The 21,076-nt window shown below is 41.6% G+C and overlaps 1 protein-coding gene across 3 annotated transcripts in view; it reads left to right on the top strand.

Moving 5' to 3' along the window:
- Nucleotides 1-21,076, top strand: part of LOC108975646 (PDF receptor) — a 60,549-nt gene that overhangs the window by 31,298 nt on the left and 8,175 nt on the right. For 2 of the 3 annotated variants that reach the window (XM_018944298.1, XM_018944299.1), the window contains exon 2: nt 15,497-16,633. In XM_018944298.1, coding sequence (XP_018799843.1) covers nt 15,850-16,633 — 784 coding nt within the window. In that variant the 5' untranslated portion in view covers nt 15,497-15,849. Of the gene's footprint in view, nt 1-4,871; nt 5,214-15,496; nt 16,634-21,076 lie in introns of those variants that run through there. The other variant, XM_018944301.1, reaches the window with a different exon arrangement.

The raw sequence follows: 21,076 nt of genomic DNA, 5'->3' as shown, positions 1-21,076 counted from the left end.
TCCCGGCTGCTTTTGTGTCTCGGCCTTTGTGGCATGCAATAAGTTGTTGTTAAGCTTGTCTCGTTTCAATTTCAATGTGCAAGGCGCCAGCGTCGCGCGGTCTTTGTAGCTTGTATTGCCGTGAATACAAGGTCGTCTAATAGTCTAAGGTATTGTGCCTTTGTATTTGTTTATTCCAACGCCAGCCCCTCTCTTTGCTGCTCGCGCACCCATAGAAAATTGCTGGCCTGGTTTGACAGCACGAAATGACGCACACAGGCGCACAACAACAGCGACAGTGTGCAATGTCATTCAAACTTCCGCAGTTTTTGCACTCGTGCGTTCGCCTTTTCGTTTTTCAATAAGCTTTACTAGAACGCCGCGTGCTTGCCTCCAAACACTTAATCAAATTTTACGGCCGTTCGCAGCCAACTCAATAACGGCTCATCTTGCAACATACCTTCGACCAACTACCGAAACGAGCACAAGAGTAAAGTCGACAAAAAATAATTAAAAACTTTTGGGTCGAAACTCACTATCCTACCCAACGTCTATCGTCGTTACAGCCACTTGGGGCTCGCACTGCCGCTGATTGGTAAATGTGCAAATAGTTTGATGAACAGGAGTTAGCGTGCGGCAATGGCCACAATGAGCCATTACAGGCAGCCTGCGCTAGGGCTTGGACTTAGACTCAATGTTGTGGCGGCTAAGCGCGTGGCAGAGCTGCAACATATAAATTCAATTGGCACCGCGGGATGCTTGATCCCTTTACAAGTGTATAGTTTTGTTGGCATTTTGTGCATCGCAATAAAAGTTCTTACAATTTGTCGGCTAGAAAATTTTCTATTTGCTTTGAAAGCGAAAGTTTCTAGTTTTGAGGTGCACGGAGCTTAGTATCACAATCTCTACTCTCCCTTATACATGACACAATAAAATACTCTAAATTTAAAAAAGTGTTCACCCTGAATAGTCTTTAACATGAACAGGAACGGGAAACGGAGGGTAATGCAATAACGAAAAGCAAACAGAAACCAGAAACCAGAAAAAATTACAAAAATTAACATGCTTTTGTGGTCGAGGAAAACAAATCCACACATTCTGCTACAGCAAAGTCCATTGCGAAAGGCAGGACAGCAAAAAATTACAAAAGCTGCCTCGTATTTATTTTAAGCAACGATAACACTAATTACAACAAAAATAGCTGATGCAACAACAATAATAGAGTGCTAATTACTGCCGCTTTAGCTAAACAATCGCTTACAAATAATCAACATAGCGTTGGCCAGGTGTTGCAACAATAGCTTTACCCCCATAGCATGCTGGCCACCTTGTTGAAGCACACGGCCAGGTGCACGGGTGCCACCAACAACAGCCAGTATTCCATTTCATGTGTATGCAAAGCAGCATGCCAACGAACTAAATATAAAATTTAAATTAAACCACAACAAAGATGTTACATTAATGTGGCGCATGGCAGGCGGGTTCAAGTGCGCCGTTACTACGTGTATATGCACTCATTGTTCACATAACAATGAAAATGCGAATATATATATTTGTTTTTTCAAATAAGTAAATGAAAACAAGCTGAAAAGAAAATGTGTAATAATAAATGTGGCAGCCACACAAGCATAAATACATATACAATATTGTTTGCTCTTAGCTAACAGCAGCCAACGTGTAACAAAAGCGCATAATGCCTCTAATCTAATACTGCTAAGCGCACTTTCTCCCGGGAACACAGGCGGCGACAGCGAAGAGTTAAGCTGTGAGTAGTGAACCGCTTGCCGCGACTTTGCAAATAACTATGCCCGCCTTCCCAGTTTCTTGTAAATAACTTTTAACAGAGGCGGTGGTGGTTTTGCTGCAAAAAAGTCGTTGTTATGGGATTAAACAGATAACATTCACATGAGAGACATAATTTGAATGTAAATTAAAAACAAACCAAAAAACGAAGAATAAACGGTTTCACAGAAGCTATAATACCCCTCACAAATATAAACGGTTCCTTAAATAATTTTATTTAGACCGGTCATTTTGTATGCTATAGTGATCCGATGACAACAACTTCTTCACAGATTAAAGAGAAGTCTTAAATAATAATCCATGCCAAATTTCATAAATATAACTCGTCAAATGAAACAGTTTTTCATACAAGAGCAGCTACAGTAAACCGACATCGGTTTCAACAAATGAGCAATTACCCCCGAAAAAAAAAAGAATGTGTGATCGACATCTCAAAAACCGAGAGATTAGTTCTCGTATATACAGACGCACAAACAGATGGATATGGCTAAATCGACACGTCATGCTGATCAGTTATATATATTTTGCTTCTGTTGTTATAAACTTCTTGGCGAGTGAGAATCAAAATTTTCCAAAATAATGTACAAAAGCAACATATTCTCATCGGTCAAAGCGCTAAATATCGTAGCAAAGCTATAAATATGTATTTAAAGCTTTCAAAATATGCATATATAAATAAACTCCGTTCATATTTCAGAATGCAAATGTTTAGAGGAAATAAAATAATCTGTATATTCGGCAGCGTATTCCTTGTGGCTCGACAACCATATCATCGAACCACATTTTATGTCAAAACCAACCACAAGCACCTGCTGAGTTCAATGTGCCTGCACTTGAACTTGACTAGGAGCCTCGCTTAGCTTCTAACAGCACGTGGCCCCAAAGCATGCTGAACTCCTAAACGTGTGTGTATGTTTAGAAGCAGCGGCTAAATAACAATAAATTAGTCATAATAATAATAACACATCCATTTATATGAGAACTTCCCATTGCAAGTTCAATGGCAGTGAAATGCACACGCTACAAAGTCACCTTGATATTGACAGCAGCTGAAAAGCAAAATTTGTGCCAGCATCATCACCTCTTTATGTAAGTCAATCAATGTCCTGAGCATGCAATACAATACAAGATATCGACAGCAATGGCAAGTATGAAGCGTGCGGATAAAATGAGGAGCGATTTATAAAAGCAATGGAGCGAAATCTCAAAGCATTCAGACACTCGCAAGAAAAATGTACATATATAAAACTAAAATAAATACAAATCTGCTGGAAATCTGCTTGCTAATAAAAGATTTATTTCGTATTTACGTAAAGCATAATGCTTTATTCGTTAAATATAAATAGCGATTTACAATTAAGAGTTTGTAAGTGAGTATGTGTTATATATGCACTTGTTAGAATGAATTGTCACACTGTTATTACGTATTTTTTAACGATTTTTCTTTCAATTTTACCAAAAAACGTTTATAGTACGAATTTTTTCGCTCGGCTTGAAATCCTACATTTGCAATATGTCAATAAAAAAATTTATAGTATTTAAATGCTAAACGTAAGGTTCATTTGAAATTGAAATATGCACAGACAAATGAGAGAGACATGCATACGTTTCCGCTTTTCCACGGTATTCTATTGCCACCGGCAATGAAAACACACCGAACGGCAGCGGAAACACAGCATATTCCTACAAACTTATTTATGTACCCGTGTGCATTTATCAGGGAAACATATAGATAAATGAATGTGCACGCGGAATATAAAGGCACTGTACAAAATTATTCATGCCAAATTAAACAAATAATATTCAAAAAATAAATGTCTTGTGCTTAATATTTGAATACGCATTTATAAAAAAAGAAGTATATACAGACGTGTATCCTTTTTAAAACCCAAAATAGCAGTCTCCTTTTATGTTGCTATTTGGTTTTTTATCACATTTTATATACATTCATAGAGATAAATATGAATTTGCCATGTTGCATTATACACTATTTTAAATAAATTTACTAAGTTACATTTTTTCTCATAGTATTCTCAAGTATTTCCGAATATTCCTATTTCAGAAGATAAGCTCTCAAACTGGCATGCATGTATGGAGTAATAAGCGAAGTGACAGTTTGAGAGCTTTTCTTTGCAATGACTAACATTTTTCCATTCTCACATATTTGTTGGTGCATTGCTACTGATTTTGCTTTTATTTAGTAAATAACAAATATTGCTTTATATATGTATATATGTTTGAGAACTTACCACAAGAAGCATTCATTAATGTTCTTATCGCGTATTGATATTCATTTATCCCGACATTTTACCGAAATTTCACTCACGACCAACGCGTCGGCCCGCAGCACTTACGCATATTCTTTACACCGTTTAAACCCGATTTAGAACAACGCCCGGAATAATATTTGACATGAAATCGATTATATACAATCCGCACTACAATATTTTAACTTAATATTTTCACTTCACAATGTTTTAACTAACAATTTTCACATTTTAATCACTACGGCTTTATAGCATCGAAAATTTACACACGCGAAAATTGAACTGACAAATAACTGTGACTTGGCGGCTGTTGTTGTTGAGCAAGTGCAGGGTGCCACCCATATTTTTATATGTTTTGTTTATTATTATTTTAAAAATAAAAGGAAAATAAAGTATTTCCTTTTCCGTTGAAATAAATTTTGTTGAAAATAACATAATATTTGCAATATTTTAAAATATCTTTAGAAGTTATTTTGATTGCTATTTACTATATTATAAAATTGTTAGGAGTATTGAGGGTAGTAAGTAAATTACAGAGTTACACTGAAACTCGTAGAACAATTTTGAATTAATTACCATTTTGTAGATGCTATAAAATAATATTTTTTATATATTTTTTTGTTACACAAATTATAAATATTAAATTGTAGTAATAAATGCAACGCTGTGCACGTCAATTTTCTTTTGCGGCCATAAAATTGCTAAATGTCAATTTCCGCTTCCAGATGTTGAATATTAAGTGTCAAACTGAAATTAGAAATTTTGTACTTTTTTATGTTTGTGAATAGCTCGATAAGTTTTTAATATAGTATAAGCGCTAACGGTGTGTAATATTTGATTAATGTAGACGATTCGTGTGAACAACCACAAAAAAGTGGTGCGGTAGGTCTCTTGCTTACGAAAATATAGTGTAATCTGTTATGTGTATGATGACAAGGTTATAGTCATAAAATTGAACCATACGTTGAGTGAGTTTATTTTTGCTCAATTGAACGAGGATTCGCGATGCGATCACAATATCAATATGATATGCAAAAGCAAAATATCACGTTCATGCATGTGCATATGCTGGTTACCGACGGCACACTCAACAAGTTCATGGGCACTCCTATGTGTTTACATTAGCTTCCAAACTGTGTGGCTAGATCAAAGGTATTAAAAAAGGTAAATTTCTGCGACTTTAATATGAAAATGCTATTAATTTATTATTTTGACTATTATTCAATGCCTATTGCAGTTTAATTTTCAAGTTTTTGCCTGCTTAGACCCTGATTATTCTCGAAGAACATCATTTCAACCTTTTCTTGTTTCACCCACTGCAACTGCAGGGCGTCGGTGTCTAACTGATTTCTCCCAATGGATTGGTTGCACTCGAATGCGCTGCTTGTGCGAAAATCGCTTTTGGCTAAAATTTCTTCCTCCTATTTAAATGTCAAAAATGCCACAAAGTCAGCTAAACTAACACATATAAAGTGAAAATCTTTCGTGTACAACCGCAAGAAATCATTTGCTTTCATCTTAGTTGGCTGCAGCCACTTTCTGCGTTTCCTCCGCGTGTCGCTTTGTTGCAGTGATTTGGTCGTTGGCTGGTGTCGTCATTGAACTGAGACTGCACCGCAGAATGCATTGTCCTTCAACTTTTCTTGAGCGCAACTGCTATTTGAGGAGAGAGGCAGCGGGGTGCGTTTTTGGTAGATATTTGTTCCCGGCGCTTGCCTATGCTTTGTATGCGACTCATGTGGAAAATTGTGTGCGCTTAGGCGGAGCAGTATAGCGTTTGGAATCAGTCAGCATTGTTGATACTGCCAATCATTTATTATTTCAAAAAATGCGCTACTGACAAACTAATTAATATATTTTTATAGCAGAAAGCATTATTCTACTGCAGATTCGTCTATGGTTTTCCTATAAACCGATTATTTTTGTATAGGAACTAAACATTATTTTTTGGTTCTGACAGCACTTAGTATTGCAAAGTTAGTAGCAATTGAAGGCTACGCAGCTTGCGCTCAAAGTTTTAACCCCGCTACTTAGTTTTGTAATATTAAGAGCTCACCCTTTCAAACCGAATCATGTATGCGCGTCCAATAAATCAAAAGTGCTGAACCTTTCACCTCGATCCCCATCATTGCAAATCCTATGGGCGCTGCGGTAAGCGCTTGAATTGGGCACTGACCACACTATTTGCAGGCGAAATGAATCGGCGCACAAGCTCCACTATTGTCTGCTCAACCGTTCGGTTCATTATGTGGCGCCACGCCTAATTGTATGCAACAGAATACACTTTGGGACACTTATTTAGCGAATTCGTTGAGTCAGCGGACAGTCCAAGTGGCACACACACCAGGCAACATGCAAGCGCGACTAATTGCTATACGTTTTGTGGTAGCAGCGCGGTCATTGTTGCTACTATGGGCTGCTGGTAGCGCGTGTAGCCATTGTTGCAGCACGTTGGCGCATGCTAAAGTGGCGCACAAAACGAATTCACGGCAAATTTGCGGTCTTACACGGTGTTTCCGTGCATTTTATTGTGCGGAATTGTGGCAATTGTGGACAGATATGTGACTTTACTCGCTAACTGTCGGCATAAATGAGAAATTGTTTCAATATTATACTTCGCAAGCTTGCAACACAATATTGCTGGACTACAAAAATGCAAATAATTGAATTTCGTCCTCAATTATCAGTGAAGTACTCCAAAGAAATGGCATTTATATAACGAAATTGTATCAACTTGCAGCGTGTGCTTCCTATTTGCTTAAAATGACGGAATTCTATTCTTATTTACTGTTTTTTCGATGTTGTTCAAATCAGACTGCACCTGCAATATGGTCCAACAGTTGGCGCAACACATATAACAGGACTTTACAAATATTTTAACACGCTGATGGACAGCGCGCAACGTGCAACATGTCTGGGTGGCTGTGACAGGCTGTCATGTCGTCGCTGCTAAGTAGACAGCAGCTTATGTTGCTGGCTGGTGCAACACAGTTCTGCCGACACTCAAAACGCACACTTTTTATAAGCTTTTAGCACAAAAACAACAACAACTGCAATAAAAAGTGGGAAATACTCAAAACGATGCACACGAACGGCTGCGCGGCTGACGGGGCATGTCCGAAAATGTTGAAAGATTAGCAGCAGATTTTTATACAACTGAATGGATTACTGTTTGTAAGCGCAAACAGTTATTTCGTCGCTGTTCCGCACCGGCGGTGCACGTATACCCGAAATTGGGTGTCTGCATGGTCAAACTTTAAATTTTACGCTGAAACTTATACAGTTATGCAAAACTTTAATATTTTGTTGAACACAGTATATAGTCACTACTGCTTGCTTATGTAATTATTGCCACCCCTGCATACAGACACTACTGAAAGCGCAATGTGGCTCAGACTTTTGTCTGCAGCAAGTCTTAAGCGAGCTGAAAGATGAAAGCTTTGCCTACACTTACACTGTCATAAACAGTTACAACTCTACTTCCGGCTGCTTATCGCACATTTCATCTGCTCCTTGCTACTTACAACTGTAATCTGCTCAACTGCTTGGCATTAGCAACACATATGAACTTGTTGTTGGCACTTTTCTTTGCTGCCAGCAAAAGTTTAATGCAAACGCCTACACTTTTCTCACACTGCAAAGAGTTTTTACTTTCTGCCGTTTATTTTAGTCTGCTTGTAGCTAACTGTACTTTGCGCTCATCAACGTTCGCATAATCATCTCACAGCACTGATTTCCGCTTGTAACCCGCCGCCGCTCGCCAGCTTGCCTCCACTTTTGATATGCCTTTGTCGGCTTAACAAACTAAGCGGAAGAATTTTTGCGCTCTTTGGTCCTTTCCTTTATTTTTTTTGTATTTTTTGTTTTTGTAGTTGTAGTTGTTCTGTCCTCGTTTGGTTATTGTCGACGAACTACAGCCGCACTGTCCAGTAATACATACACGTGTTGCAGTTCTGCCAAGTTGAATGCCGCAAAAGTTCTGCCATGCCACACACACGCACTACAACAACAATTTCTAAGACTTCTGGCATGATTTGCTGCTTTTTCGTCTAATTATTAAATAAACTTGAGGCAGCCACAGCGCCAAATGCTTGCGTATGTGTGCAACAGCCACTGTGTGTGTGTGTATGGATCACAACTCGACCATGCATGTATGCGTGTGCATTGAAGCGAAAATTTGTACTTTTTAATAAAGATTCTCAAAATGAATTTATAAGCAGCCGTTGAAGTGCAGCGGCGGGCGGGGCGTTTTGCAGCACAAAACGCTTGAAGTGAGTTAAGCGGAATTACAACTTTTGTGCACTTGCAACAATGGAATTTCGCCTTTCAGGCGTTAATAAATTCTAGATGATTTCGGAGAATTTTCGAAAACTAACTGTACTTTCGTTTAATTTATATTTAGTAGTATTGGGTTTTAATTATAGCTTGCCACAACGGCAACGAGTGGCAAGCGCACAAACTAACCGACGCCAATTAATTTCGTTTCAATTCATTTCCATTCGCTGCTTGTTGCTCAAAAATTAATTTATTCATTATGCAATTTACGCAAATGCCTGCTGTGGGTGTCAGTCAGCACTTGTGTATGTGTGTGGGTGAGTGTGTGTTTGACCCAGAGCGAAATGCATTTAAATGGCAAATGCGTCCAAATTCTGCACTAAAAATTGCAATTATTTATGGCTCATCAACTTTTATGTTGCATCATTAAATGCTCTACTTGCAACAGCTGCCACAATTGACAAAAATTGACGCGCAGATGCGACTGTTAACTCTTGACCTTAAGCGCCGCGCATTCACAGCCGTCTGCTAAGCAAGTGGTCAGCACTGACAACACACACACATTGACAGGGATGTGTCACGCCTTCAACGAAGCGTTCGCAGCGGCCAGCTAATTGACTTGGGAGCTTAATGTGGCAGAAAGAAATGAATTTGTTCTAAAAAGAATACAACTACAACAAGTATAGGTTAAATTAGATCACATAACGATATGAACTTTCGCCATTATTTCCGTTTAACGGCTGTTTTCTTTGCTGCATAAATTTCCCTTAATCCAGTGCATTACCGCTAGAGAGCCTTCGGAAGGAGGGAAGGAAATGTCGACGACTGCCAACGTACGAAGCTCTGACCCTTAGATAAATACGAAGAGACAAGGCAACTGACTATCCGCAGTTTTTCGAATCTTCCCGGAGTTCAAGCAGTGGGATTCTCTAAAGTAGCAACTTTGGAGGAACGACCGCCGTCTTTTCACTCTTTCCTATTTGCTGGGTGTGGCTGCAATTACGGAAAGAGTAGGATAGGGTCTTGTGATAACAGTTTGATATTAGAGTTCAGGTACTCTTCCTCCTTCTTAGAACTTTATTGAACCACAAATACTAGATCTAAAAGACAGAGCTTAGAGAATTCATCAAATAACTTATGTATCGCATCCTATTCTCAGATTTGCTCTATTGAAAGGGTCTCATCGGAGCTATTGCTTTTCTCTCAAAACGTAGATATACGAGTACTCCATGGACTTCTTGAGATCCACGTCGTAACGTCGACTTTGCCGCTTCTATTCTCTGGTCTCATTTTGAATGCTTTAAATTATTACATTTCTTATAACTGCGTGCCTTGCGAAAAACAACAACAACAGCTTAAGTTTGTCGGAAATCGCACTGGCGGCAGCTTGAAATAATTGAATTGTGCCACAGACGCGCGCGCAAATTTAATAAAATCTCAGCAGCAATCAAGTTAAACGTCCAATGCGATAACGGCCGCAGCAGCAACAGCAACAACAATATGTGCAACATATTCCCCCGAGCGCAAAGTGGGCAGCCTACAGCGCCTCAGACGAAATATGCGCCTATGCATGTGTTTGCGGCAAACAGCTATTAGGGGCATGCAACCGAATGCCACTGGCACTAGCACCAACTGCCTCATGAAATAAATAGTAAATGCTTTCCTATGCGTTTGATATCTGTGCGCATGTGTGTGTGAGTGTCTGTGTTTAGCTGCAACTACAACGGCCGCCGGCAGACTGGCCGTGTTATCTGATGCAAACAGCCGCTGCTGGTCGCCGCCTGCTCAGCAAATGGCGCTGCGAATGCGTTTAGCTGCTAACTACGTGCAATGTGGCATGCAACAAAGCTGCAAATGAAACAATAGTAAGCGAACGGCTATGGCAGACACAGTCATTGCAACAATCATTTATACCGACCAACATGCTGAGCGAGTTCGCCACATGCCACCTGACCTTGCAACAATGCTTTTTTTGCGGCTCACTGAATGTGAATAGAAGACAAACAGGCACATATATGTACATACAACACACATACAGGTCTGTATGTCTATAAAAATAAAAGATTTTGTGGCAATCAAAGCAAATGTGGCATAAGCCCCCACGTAAATATGTATTTGTAAATACGCAACGATAATATTGTTTTTCAGCCAGTGGATAAGCGGGGCCCCGAGCGCTTATGTAATATAAATAATATCTGCACATTTGCGTGTGTGTGTGTGAGCATTGGTTGCCTTGGAAAAAAAACCACTTATTTTTTTTGTGACATTTAAAAACCTTCAAAATTTTGACAAATGTCTCAAAGTCAACTCAAAATAACTCAAAAAAATCTGTGACCTACCTAGAGTTGTAGGCTTAAGCGCACAAGTGTGTTCACATGTATAATTGATGAGCTTCTCCAAATAACAATATTTGCCAACAGAGACGCATTCTTGATTTGCCTTTTTGGCATGTGCTTAAGGAAGCTCATCGCGTGTGGTAGCCTCTTTAAAAGGAGGCTGTGGGCTTAGTCGAGTAGGTGAAGATACTTGAGGCTTTGCTACTCCCGACCTTCACTCACCACTTGAACTTAGGAAACCCCTAGCATGGATTGCGAAAAATGCACAGTACCACCACAGCACTTACCCTGTAAGAGAACGATCCTCTTAGCGTTAGACTTGTCAAAAGCCTTTGACACAGTCAGTCACACAACGCTACTGCAGGACATAAAACAAACTACGCTCCCTCCAGGACTGAAGTGGTGTACAATGAACTACCTGAGCGATGGTCAATAATCCGCACTATTTCGAGCAGAAAATAATAATAATAAACTGAGAAGAATTAAACAAGGGGTTCTGCAGAGTGGTGTCCTCTCCACGCTATGGTTTAATTTTTTTATCTCGAAACTCACACCGCAGCCACCAGAGGATGTTTCCATAACCTTATCCGCTGATGATTGCACAATATTGATCTCGGGAAATAGAATCGATGGCTTTCTCAATTTTTCTCTGCACGGGCCTTAACACTCTCCTCCACCAAAGCCACAGCAACCATATTTAAAAACTGGACAAAGGAGTACAGACTTGACATTAATAATGTAATCGATGGCGTCAAGATTGCCACTGTTACTAATCCTAAGATTTTAGGTGTAACTTTTGATAGTCTACGCTCCTTCGCTCCTCATACGACCGCGATTATCGTCAAGGCACAAAGCCGCAACAAAATCCTCAAGTCGCTAGCCGGACAAAGGCAACTTACAAGCCAATCGGCCGGCTAGCTCCCAACTACTCCGGACCAATATGGTGGCCTAGATGCTTCTAGAGGAAGCTTCAGACTTGTGAGAACACTGCACTTCGGATAACGACAGTATGCCTCCTGATATCTTCTATTGCACACCTAAATTGTGCGGCGCTATGCTCCCAGTTAAGGATCATAATGAACTGCTCTCCAGGCATGAGCTCGCATCGCAGACGATGAGCTCGAGTTCCCAATATATGTCCTGCTTACAATGAGTCTGACACCTCTTTGCATGCCCTACTAATCCCACTCATCTAACACCCCTCTCGCTTTGGTCCGACCCCGTCGAAACAGCACTTTCTTCAGCCTTCAACAACAGCACAGTCTAGATTGGTTAATAGTTTAAATGTAATCTAATCACTCGAAATTTTCGGTCGAAACATGGTGTAAGCTGCGCTTCAAACTCCTCATTTTGTTCTGCTTAAATTTTCTTTGAAGGAAGTGCAATAAAAATTCTATTTCGCAACTATTTATTTGTCCAGCTCTTTTTCTCGCAATACTTGCTGTCATTTCACTTAAATCGAAACTTTTCTCATATCTGCACTTAGTAGACAATTTGCAAGTTTGCTTTCGGCACGACCCAGCGAACTATTACAGAAGCAAGATGGGAAATTATATGCTGCCGTTGTCGCTTAAAGGCGCCCGAAGCAAAAAGTTGCAGCAAGCGCGCAATGCAAAATTGTGGAAATGCTTGAAAAACATTTCACTTTGAGCCAAATAAATGGCGGTTGGTGGAAAAACCAGCGCGCCGACTGGCACTCACTTTCTGCCCTAATTGAACACCACCTGGCGGCGCTCCTGCTGTCCTCTGCCAGCAACAACTTTTATCCAGCGCGTTGTTGCAACATTCCAGCTGCTAGTAACTACTAATTGCTTGACTTTTTTCACAATATTTTAATTTATTGTTATTCTTCAGCGCTTTTCTAGTTGCAACAGCTACACAATTAATTCGCGCTTACTTGCAACACGGACAGCATGCCAACAGTTTGCTGTTTTGTCTTACGCCTTTGTTTTGCGCTATTTGCGTGCAGCATATTATTACGGTGTGTGCTCGTGCATGCCACTGTTTGTTGCAAGTTGCCACAACAACAATACGTGCAACATACAAGCCTTAATGCCACTCAATAGCACATTAGTAGCTTGCTTTGTACGCCTCACACTGTCCCGCCGCTGCCTTGGTGGCACGAGTGCTTGCCATTCGCCACATTCAAGAGCAAATTTGAGTCCTTGCGTTGAAGCGCAACCAATGCGTGCCACACACACGCACGCACAGTGCTCGGCAACTTGTGAATCGAGTGAGTGCTCTCGGTAGCGGTTAATAATGTCTTCTGACAGCAGCATTATCCTACTCCGTTGCTGCTGCCACAAGTGCTGCTTATGTTGCCACCACTGAAGGGCAGTTCTATGTGCTTTCACCTTGCATTGTGGCACGTTGCTTGCCGTCTAGCTGCATGCTTTCTCAATCTCTTCGCTTTTGATTTCTCTTTGTGAGTGTGTGTTTATGTATGTGTGTGTGGCATCCAACCCGTTCAATGTCAAGGCTCTCCGTTGGCAAGCTAACCGACAACTGTTGGCTAGTCAACGGCGAAGCTATTTGTTACATTGTTGTTGCTGTGTTTTTTTTTACTTGCTTCGGCATTTGTTGCATTGTGGCCAACATGAAAAATAGACGTGCAACTTATTGAAATTGAAACTTTTACCACAAATTCGCTTTTGCTTACTGGCTCCTGAGCGCCGGTACTCTCCAGCGAACACACAGACGCGCACACACATACCCACAGATACGGTCATTCCTCATTGTTGTTGGTCGTGCAACCAATTGATTTGGTATGCCACTTCGCTATCGTTCGCCTTCAATATCCCCAGCGATCAGTTTGGCGTGTTTGTTGAATAATGTACTGTTGTTGTAGTTGTTGTTGTTGGATTGATTGTATTTAATCATTAAACAGTCACAACAAGCAAACCAATCCTCATGTTGAATATAAAATGTCCGTTGAAAAGTTAGTTCTGCGCACCAACCGGATACACCACAACGCTAACCTGCAACAACACGCGCAACCAAATCGACACACACACCCTACTCCATTGTGGAGTATACATATGCGAATGTGTTGAAAAGCGTGCGTGTGTGTTTCCCGTAATGTGAGTATATTGCATGTTCTTACTCCTCAGCATGCTCTGGCGTGTGCATTCAGAGACGGTGTAAATAACGCATGACACAGATAACAGTTGTTTCTTACAGGCCAACATTTGCGCAATGTGGTTGCCGAACCCTACCCCTAACCAGGCTTTGATCTAGAATTATACTATACTGCTGTACGCAATGCAGTTAGTGAGCATACAAAGGTGCCCAACAGTCCATAAGCTTTCTTTTAACAAGTGGAATATTCCAATAACCAATTCACACATAGGTATTTACTTCACATCTCTTCAAAAAATTCAGAAGTTACCTCTTCTGTTTCAACCCCTCGACTGTCTGGATGAACTAACCGAGAAAGTCCAAGACCTGGAATAAATCTCAATAACCTATCGGCTCATAGAAAGGTGCCTTGGCACCTTCGCCAACTGGGCAAAACTGTCTTTTCAAAGGAAGGACAAAAATCTCGAAAGTCAATCTCCTCTCCTTTAGAGGTAAAACTATTGCACTCTCGAACTCGGAGCACCATTTCCGAAAAGTGGGGTTCAGGACCCCATATCGAATATTGGATTTGCAAAAACCAATACTAACATATAAAGTTTGTCCGAAAAGTAATAGGATTGCTTTTCTTCCGCCGCGACTGTACTTTCGAGCATGTGCGCACCGACTGGATTCGGTAAAGGGCGCTTCTAGCTAACGAACGAGCGTCTTTTCAGTTATCTCCGAGCACCTGGAGAGTTCGCGCGACGTCTTGCTATAAGTGGTACAGGCCATTCATTTCTGTGTGAAACTCCGCCTTTTTTGGGAACAGCTGCCTAACTAGGCTGGCATCTTAACGCTTCCGCAGCTCCCTACAGCAATGATGTGCAGAAGGAGCCTATTTTGAACGTTTTTTAAGAATTGTAACGATTAGTTGAACAAATTTTTTTAAATCGACTCAGTCGTATTGCTTTCCGGCCTAACTCTGTAAGATGCGGTGGTATGGTGGTTGACATTATCGAAATCCCTGGAGGAAGTACAAAGGAGCAATGAAAGTTACGTCAACTAAGGCTCTTGACGTTATTCTCGACATCCGCGCAATACAGATATAGTACAAGTGAAGTATGAGACAATGATTCCAGCCAGCCGGCTCATGAAGGGATACCTGTAGGGAAGTAAACACAACGTTTCATTCCCCAAAATAGAAGAATGGACCAAGGATTCTGTGATCGACAGCTTAAACGGACAAATATACATATTCACCGTCGAATTAAAGTCTGAAATAAGAACAGGAGCGGGCTCCTTTTTTAGTAATTGATACACAGAAGATAACTTTAAGGTAAATGTTTATAATTCAGTCTTCACTGCCAAGTGGGCCTCGGCTCTAACCAGTACATAACGGCCCTACAAGCTGACCGGTCCAAGAACCTTGAAGAAGGAAGATTTTTGTGAAGAGCGTTAAAGCTTAGGGTATTGAATCCTCCCGGCGTATCAGGTCACCCGTAAATTATTTTTTCCTTAATCTTTGTTATTTTAACTTTCGTTTTCGTTGAGTTTGAACCTTGTTCTCATGTTTTTTGTTCTCAAAACTGATCTCAACTCTCGAAATTAAAAAAATTTAATTCAATTTTTTCATATATATAAATATGTGTAAAAATAATGTTGCACAAAGTAATGCAAATGATTTATTTTCAAAGAGAAAGCATTTTGTGTAAATAAGGAAATTCATTAACTGAAATTTAATTAATTTTCCCCTCACATATTTACACATTTAAATTGCAGAAAAGCGGAGAAGCCTGGCGTGTTGGGGCGGCCATAAGCAACGCGACGCAGTAACTGCACTGGGAGCTTTTCCAACCAGCAGCGAAAAGAATAAAAACAAACAAGGCAGAGGGACAAAGAAATTGATAAATATTGCAACACAAATAACTACAAATAAAAAAGCAACCACACACGCCACTGCTCATACACACACCTAGAAGCAACGCTTAACCCACCAACTATCACAAAGCGAAAAAGCGAGCATTTAAAGAATTGAGTGACAGTCGCATATGAACCAGTGGCACTGAGCGCTGACAATGACAATATCCGAAACAGCGGAAACGGATATCAATGCACTGAAAACCAGCGCGTGAATGCCAAAACTGACAGCAGTGACGAGCGCCAGTTTGCAATCCTTGCGCCCGCACCTCTCGCCCCACTTAACCCTTCACAACGCGACAGCGGAGATGGCCGGCAGCGCGCGCGCGTCCAATTTCAATGGTCAGAGCGCAAGCAATAAATTATTGCGCGCTTTAATCGACGACAACAACAACCGCATCGAAGCTGACGATAACCATAACACAAGCATATCGAACAATTTGAGCGCAACCATCACCTCGGCGGGTTCAAATGCGACGCGCGTTTTGTACACATACTTTCAGAACATCACCGACCCGCAATCCTACACGGCCATGTCCAATACGACTACGACAACAACAGCGGCAGCTGCCAGTGGGAGCGTCATCGATAGCGCAACAACAGAAAGGCTACACAGTCTCGTCAGCAATGCCAGTGAACCACAAATTGGCAGCAACGATCTGGCGGCGACAGCGCGAAGTGTGGGCGCCACGCTGCTCAGCACCGCCAAAACATTTCTGCAAGCGCCTATTAGCGCGTCCGCGAATGCCACGCGCACAGCAACTGCATTGGCGAATGCAACCGCGTCAATTTCAGCCTCCGCCGCGACCTATGCCACCGAACTGCTGAACTCGACACTGTCGCGTACGCTGACAACGAGCGGGAGTGACGCTAGCTCGGCGCCCAGCACCATCGTTTTGACCACCTCGCCCAACGTCACTTACCTGCCGCATCAGGTCGCCATACGCAGCTTCGAGGACTGCGCTGCGCTCTTCGCCAATTACACGCAGCCGCAGAATGGTAAGTAGCCACGGGCATAATAAAATAACAGCCAATAACAGCAAGTTACCACAGCTTGCAACAAATGCTTAAATATGTATACGTTTGTGTCAGGGTAAGCGGTTGAACGCGCTTGTTGTCGCAATTGTAATTTTGTTGTGCTTTATGGTCACTATTAAATCAATTTTGTGGCGAATTGCCGCGGGCAGGCGCGCGCTCCGTGGATGCTGTCAGCGCAAACGATTGTTTATGCAAATATGTCCGGTTACACACACATACACACACAGGCAGCCACACTGTCATCAATGATAGTTCGCCATGATTTATGACGTTCTGAGGCAGCTGCTTTTGATTAGTCACACACCGACTTGCCTACTCTCTGACGCTTAGTTTCTTCGTTTAGCGACTGGATGTGCGCTAATTCAGCGCATTTACTCATTATTTTGATTGATTAAGCGCTTTCCGCTAGCGATTAATCAAATTCGCTATAAAAATATCACAAATGCATGGTAGAGTAAGTTAGGGGCCACGATAGAACGATTTGTATGACCAATTTAAGCCTCGATACTGCAGGATGGCAGTCACGTAGTCTTCATTCGGGAATTACATGATCTGAGCTGGTTTTTTGATGAATCCGTAATGGATTAAAAAGCATCCTCAGATTCCATTGTAACTCAGTTTTTTCAATATGATTTGAACCCAACCTTAGTAGAGAGAAACACCTGAGATCGACATATAGGGTTTGTCCGGAAAGTAATAGGACTGAGTCGATTAAAAAAATTCTCCGGAATAGCCTTGAGAACCTGGATGCATGCTGCTTGGATTCCCTTTCATCGGCCTTTTCAGGCAAGGAAACAAAAAAAGTCCGAGGTGTGGGCCACATATAGGCTGTAGAGCGGCTGCAGAAGCGTTGAGATGCTGGCCTTGGTTAGGTAGCTGTTCACAAAAAAGGCGGTGTGAGCCGGGACATTATGCAACATAGCGGGACGTAATGCAACTTCCAATCGGCTGCGATGTCTTGTCGGATCCGATTGACCCTTTGTTAGAGTCTCTTGAGGACTTCTGCGTAAAACTTGGCGTTGACGGTTTGTCTAGAAGGAACAAATTCATGGTGGACGATATCAGAAAAGAAAATGAGCATACTCAAATATCCATGATTCGTCACCTGTGATTACGTAAATCAAAAATTGGGGTCACTTTTACACATGTTCAAATTTTCTTGGCACACTTCCATTCGCCGCACTTTCTGGTTGTACCTCTGGTGTAACGAATGCTGCATTTTCGGCTTGCACCTCTCACAAAAACACGTTTCTCGAAAATTTTTATCCTAACTCTCCATGTGCTCGGAGAAAGCTGACCAGCCACAAGTTCGTTATCTATTAACGCCCTCTACCGAATCCAGGAAGAAAATCAGCCTTATTGCTTTCTGGGCAAACCCTGTACATATACGGGCTCAAAGACTGAGAAATGCAAGTGTAGATTTTGACCGGATCCGGATATTAATTTAGTGAAAGGCAGCTGTAGTCTCTTTCTAGGAATCACAAAACCGCCAGAAGCCCTCTTCTTAGTGTCAGCTAGGTATTTCTCCAATTTGTTGTACTAATTTAAGTCTAATGCGATAACCGAACCCGAGAACGGAGTTCATTCCGCTATTCACAACCTAACCTGAAATATGTAAGTAACAATTATGAACGGTGTAAACAGACACCCTATTTGCCACAGCCAAACTTTTGCCAACACCTCGACAAACTGGCGACAGCATTAAAGTTTGTTAACACAAGAATTAGCAAAGCTATTGGACGCTGGCGTAACTGTTAACTGACGACTTCTAGAACAACATTTCGGCTGCAACTCGTTCAGTATTTGTTCAGGTAACAAGCAAGAATGAGATGGCGAGCAAATAGGAAGACGGAAATTATAATGAAGTTGAAGGAAAATTGCATTTGAGTTGCCGAGCAGAGCCAACAACAACAACTGCAGACTGTTAATTGGAAACAACGTTGTATTTGACTAGAAATGTGAGGATTCAGTAGACGCATTTGTGATGTGTCAACCGGTTGAATGCTTTAATGGCATTAGCAAAGGACATTTGGCAGTTGAACTGCCCATTTGACTGCAGCACAGTTGCACACACACACGCTCAAATAGAAACTATGATGTGTCTATTTGCGTAACTCACAATCATAGGCTACCAAGCGGACGACTGCAATGATTGCACTGCCGCTTCTCACTACTTTCTAGCTTTGCTGAGAGGGGCTCGCCAGCACTTCAAGCTCAGCCAAAATCGCTGACATTGTCTGCTGCTACATAACAGTGTGGCGCTTGTCTGACCAGCTGCTGCATATGCAAATCAATTGTGGCATGCAACACGCACAAATCAAGACAGACAAACGTTGGTGTGGCATACCGGGGCGTATGAGTGTTTAATTTGCGATTGACGACTCTCAGCACAACTGAGCTTTCGCTTTTTTTTTTTTTTTTGAAAGTGGAGTGAACTGCTTGCCAGCCAATTGTCTGCCGCAGTGCGACGCCATTTCACATATGCAAGCAGACCAGACTTATTTTTAAACATTTTCTATCATTTGAAGCGCTGCAACAAAGGCGTTGGCAAGAATTTGCTTCCGAACTGCCAACTCACATCAACTTTGTCAGTCTCCGCCGCAACCAAGTCAACTGAAAGGCCACTTTGAAGGCTGTCGTTGCCAGAATGGAGCTTGTGACGCAGATAAGCGCGTAAGGGAAGGGGAGCAGGGAATATTTGTAGCAAAAGTCGAAAGCATAGGCGCAGCCATTAAAGCAGGCACGTTTAGGCTATATGTGGCAAGACATATGATGGCGGAACTAGAGCTGGAGCCTCACCTTACATTTACTGACTGACTGCTAGCTTAAATATAGTTTTATTATAGACAAGAATAGCCTGCGGAGGTCAGCAGCGTAGTAGGCATTGCCAGAAGCTTGCCACATGTGCAATGCAGTGCTGAACTGGTCACTGCAAACTGACAGCCAGCCTCGAGGCTAGCCACATCTATGGCAATTATGCCTCCACCCGCATTTGCGCATATGTTTGCAATCAATTAATTGGAATATCGTAAACAATTGCCAGCAAATGATAACAACAAACCGCACAACCTCGATTGACTCCGGCAAATTGCTGTCAGGCAGTTGGATATCCTTGATTGCAGAGACATTTTCAAATGCATTGACCCAAATATTAAAGTCACTGGTGTAATCGAAGTGAGTGGCTACTAAAAAATGTAGCGGCACATTGCTCTAACAGTGCAACTTGTATTTGCAACCAGGTAGCCAATGTGCCACAAGTGTTTGTTGACGATATGAAGTGGACGAGCCAAGCTTGTGATGGCATGGACAGCGCACATTAATCAAAGCGCATCGCGCTGACAGCCTAATGACTAACAACAACAGCAAGAAGAACATGTCATTAAACTCTGCCAACGTGCTCCACTTTCAGACTTCGGTTGGTTCTTGCATGCTCGCAAAAAAGTCGTGCTGAGTTTTTCTGGGTAATCTCTATGGAGGAAGCAAACCTTAGTATGTACACATAACGATATGTCTGTCCATACTTTGTCGTACCCCCTGTGTGTTTGTCCGTTTGTCGGCTCAGCAGAGGAGTCACAATCATTGACTGTCTTGCATATTCATTTCATTTGCGAATGCACAAGCTTTGGCATGCAATTGTTAATTGCAGTGTTGCATGCAACGCTAGGCATTTTCAAGAAACGTTTATGCAGGCGTGCGTGACTAGCTTGTGTGGGTGTGCGCGGCGGAAAAGTCTAGTGGATACCACAACAACGAATCAATTGTTGCCACGGCAGAAAGTCCAGTCTTCTGCTTGCTATTTATAAGCTTTGTATGTAGAAGTCGCACTATTTTTATCTCTGCCGTCTGACCAGTGTATTTTTAGCCCCCGCCCCAGCGGGCTTGGCAACACATTTTGCTGATGGTTAGACCGCACCGCGCGCTGTTGCTCCGCCAGTTATTTCATTATTTTAGCTGACCGTTTGCGTTGTGTCTTCAATGATTGTCATTATATTATATTTCTTTTATGGGCAGTACATATAGGTGTCCTACATTGTGCAACACTTTTTATTAAAGAATTGAGTAAAAGCAACTAATAAAATTGCAAAAAATAAGGGAAAATACTAGCCAGAAACCCAATCCAGATATTTTAAAATTTCAAAGCCTTTGCAAAGAGTGAGCTGAGTTCAGAGAATCCAAAACCAAGCTTCGTTAAGCAATCCTATTTTGAATAAAATTGCTGCCTAGTTACATAGTGAATGGATATAGACAATCCGAAACTAAAAAGCTTAGTCAATCGAATATTCGGAACATAGTTCGATCCGAACAGTCGACTCTCGACTTGCCGTTCCAAATTGTGTTAGACTAACAACCCTTCGCAGGATTAAATCTGGGTCAATTCCGGTAAAGTAGCACTGGCTGTTGTGG

This window comes from Bactrocera latifrons, unplaced genomic scaffold (genome assembly GCF_001853355.1).
Source record: "Bactrocera latifrons isolate USDA-ARS-PBARC rearing strain unplaced genomic scaffold, ASM185335v1 scaffold_68, whole genome shotgun sequence".
Lineage (NCBI taxonomy): Eukaryota > Metazoa > Arthropoda > Insecta > Diptera > Tephritidae > Bactrocera > Bactrocera latifrons.
The sequence above is the reverse complement of the archived record's forward strand: the minus strand, read 5'-3'. Positions and strand labels throughout refer to the sequence as shown.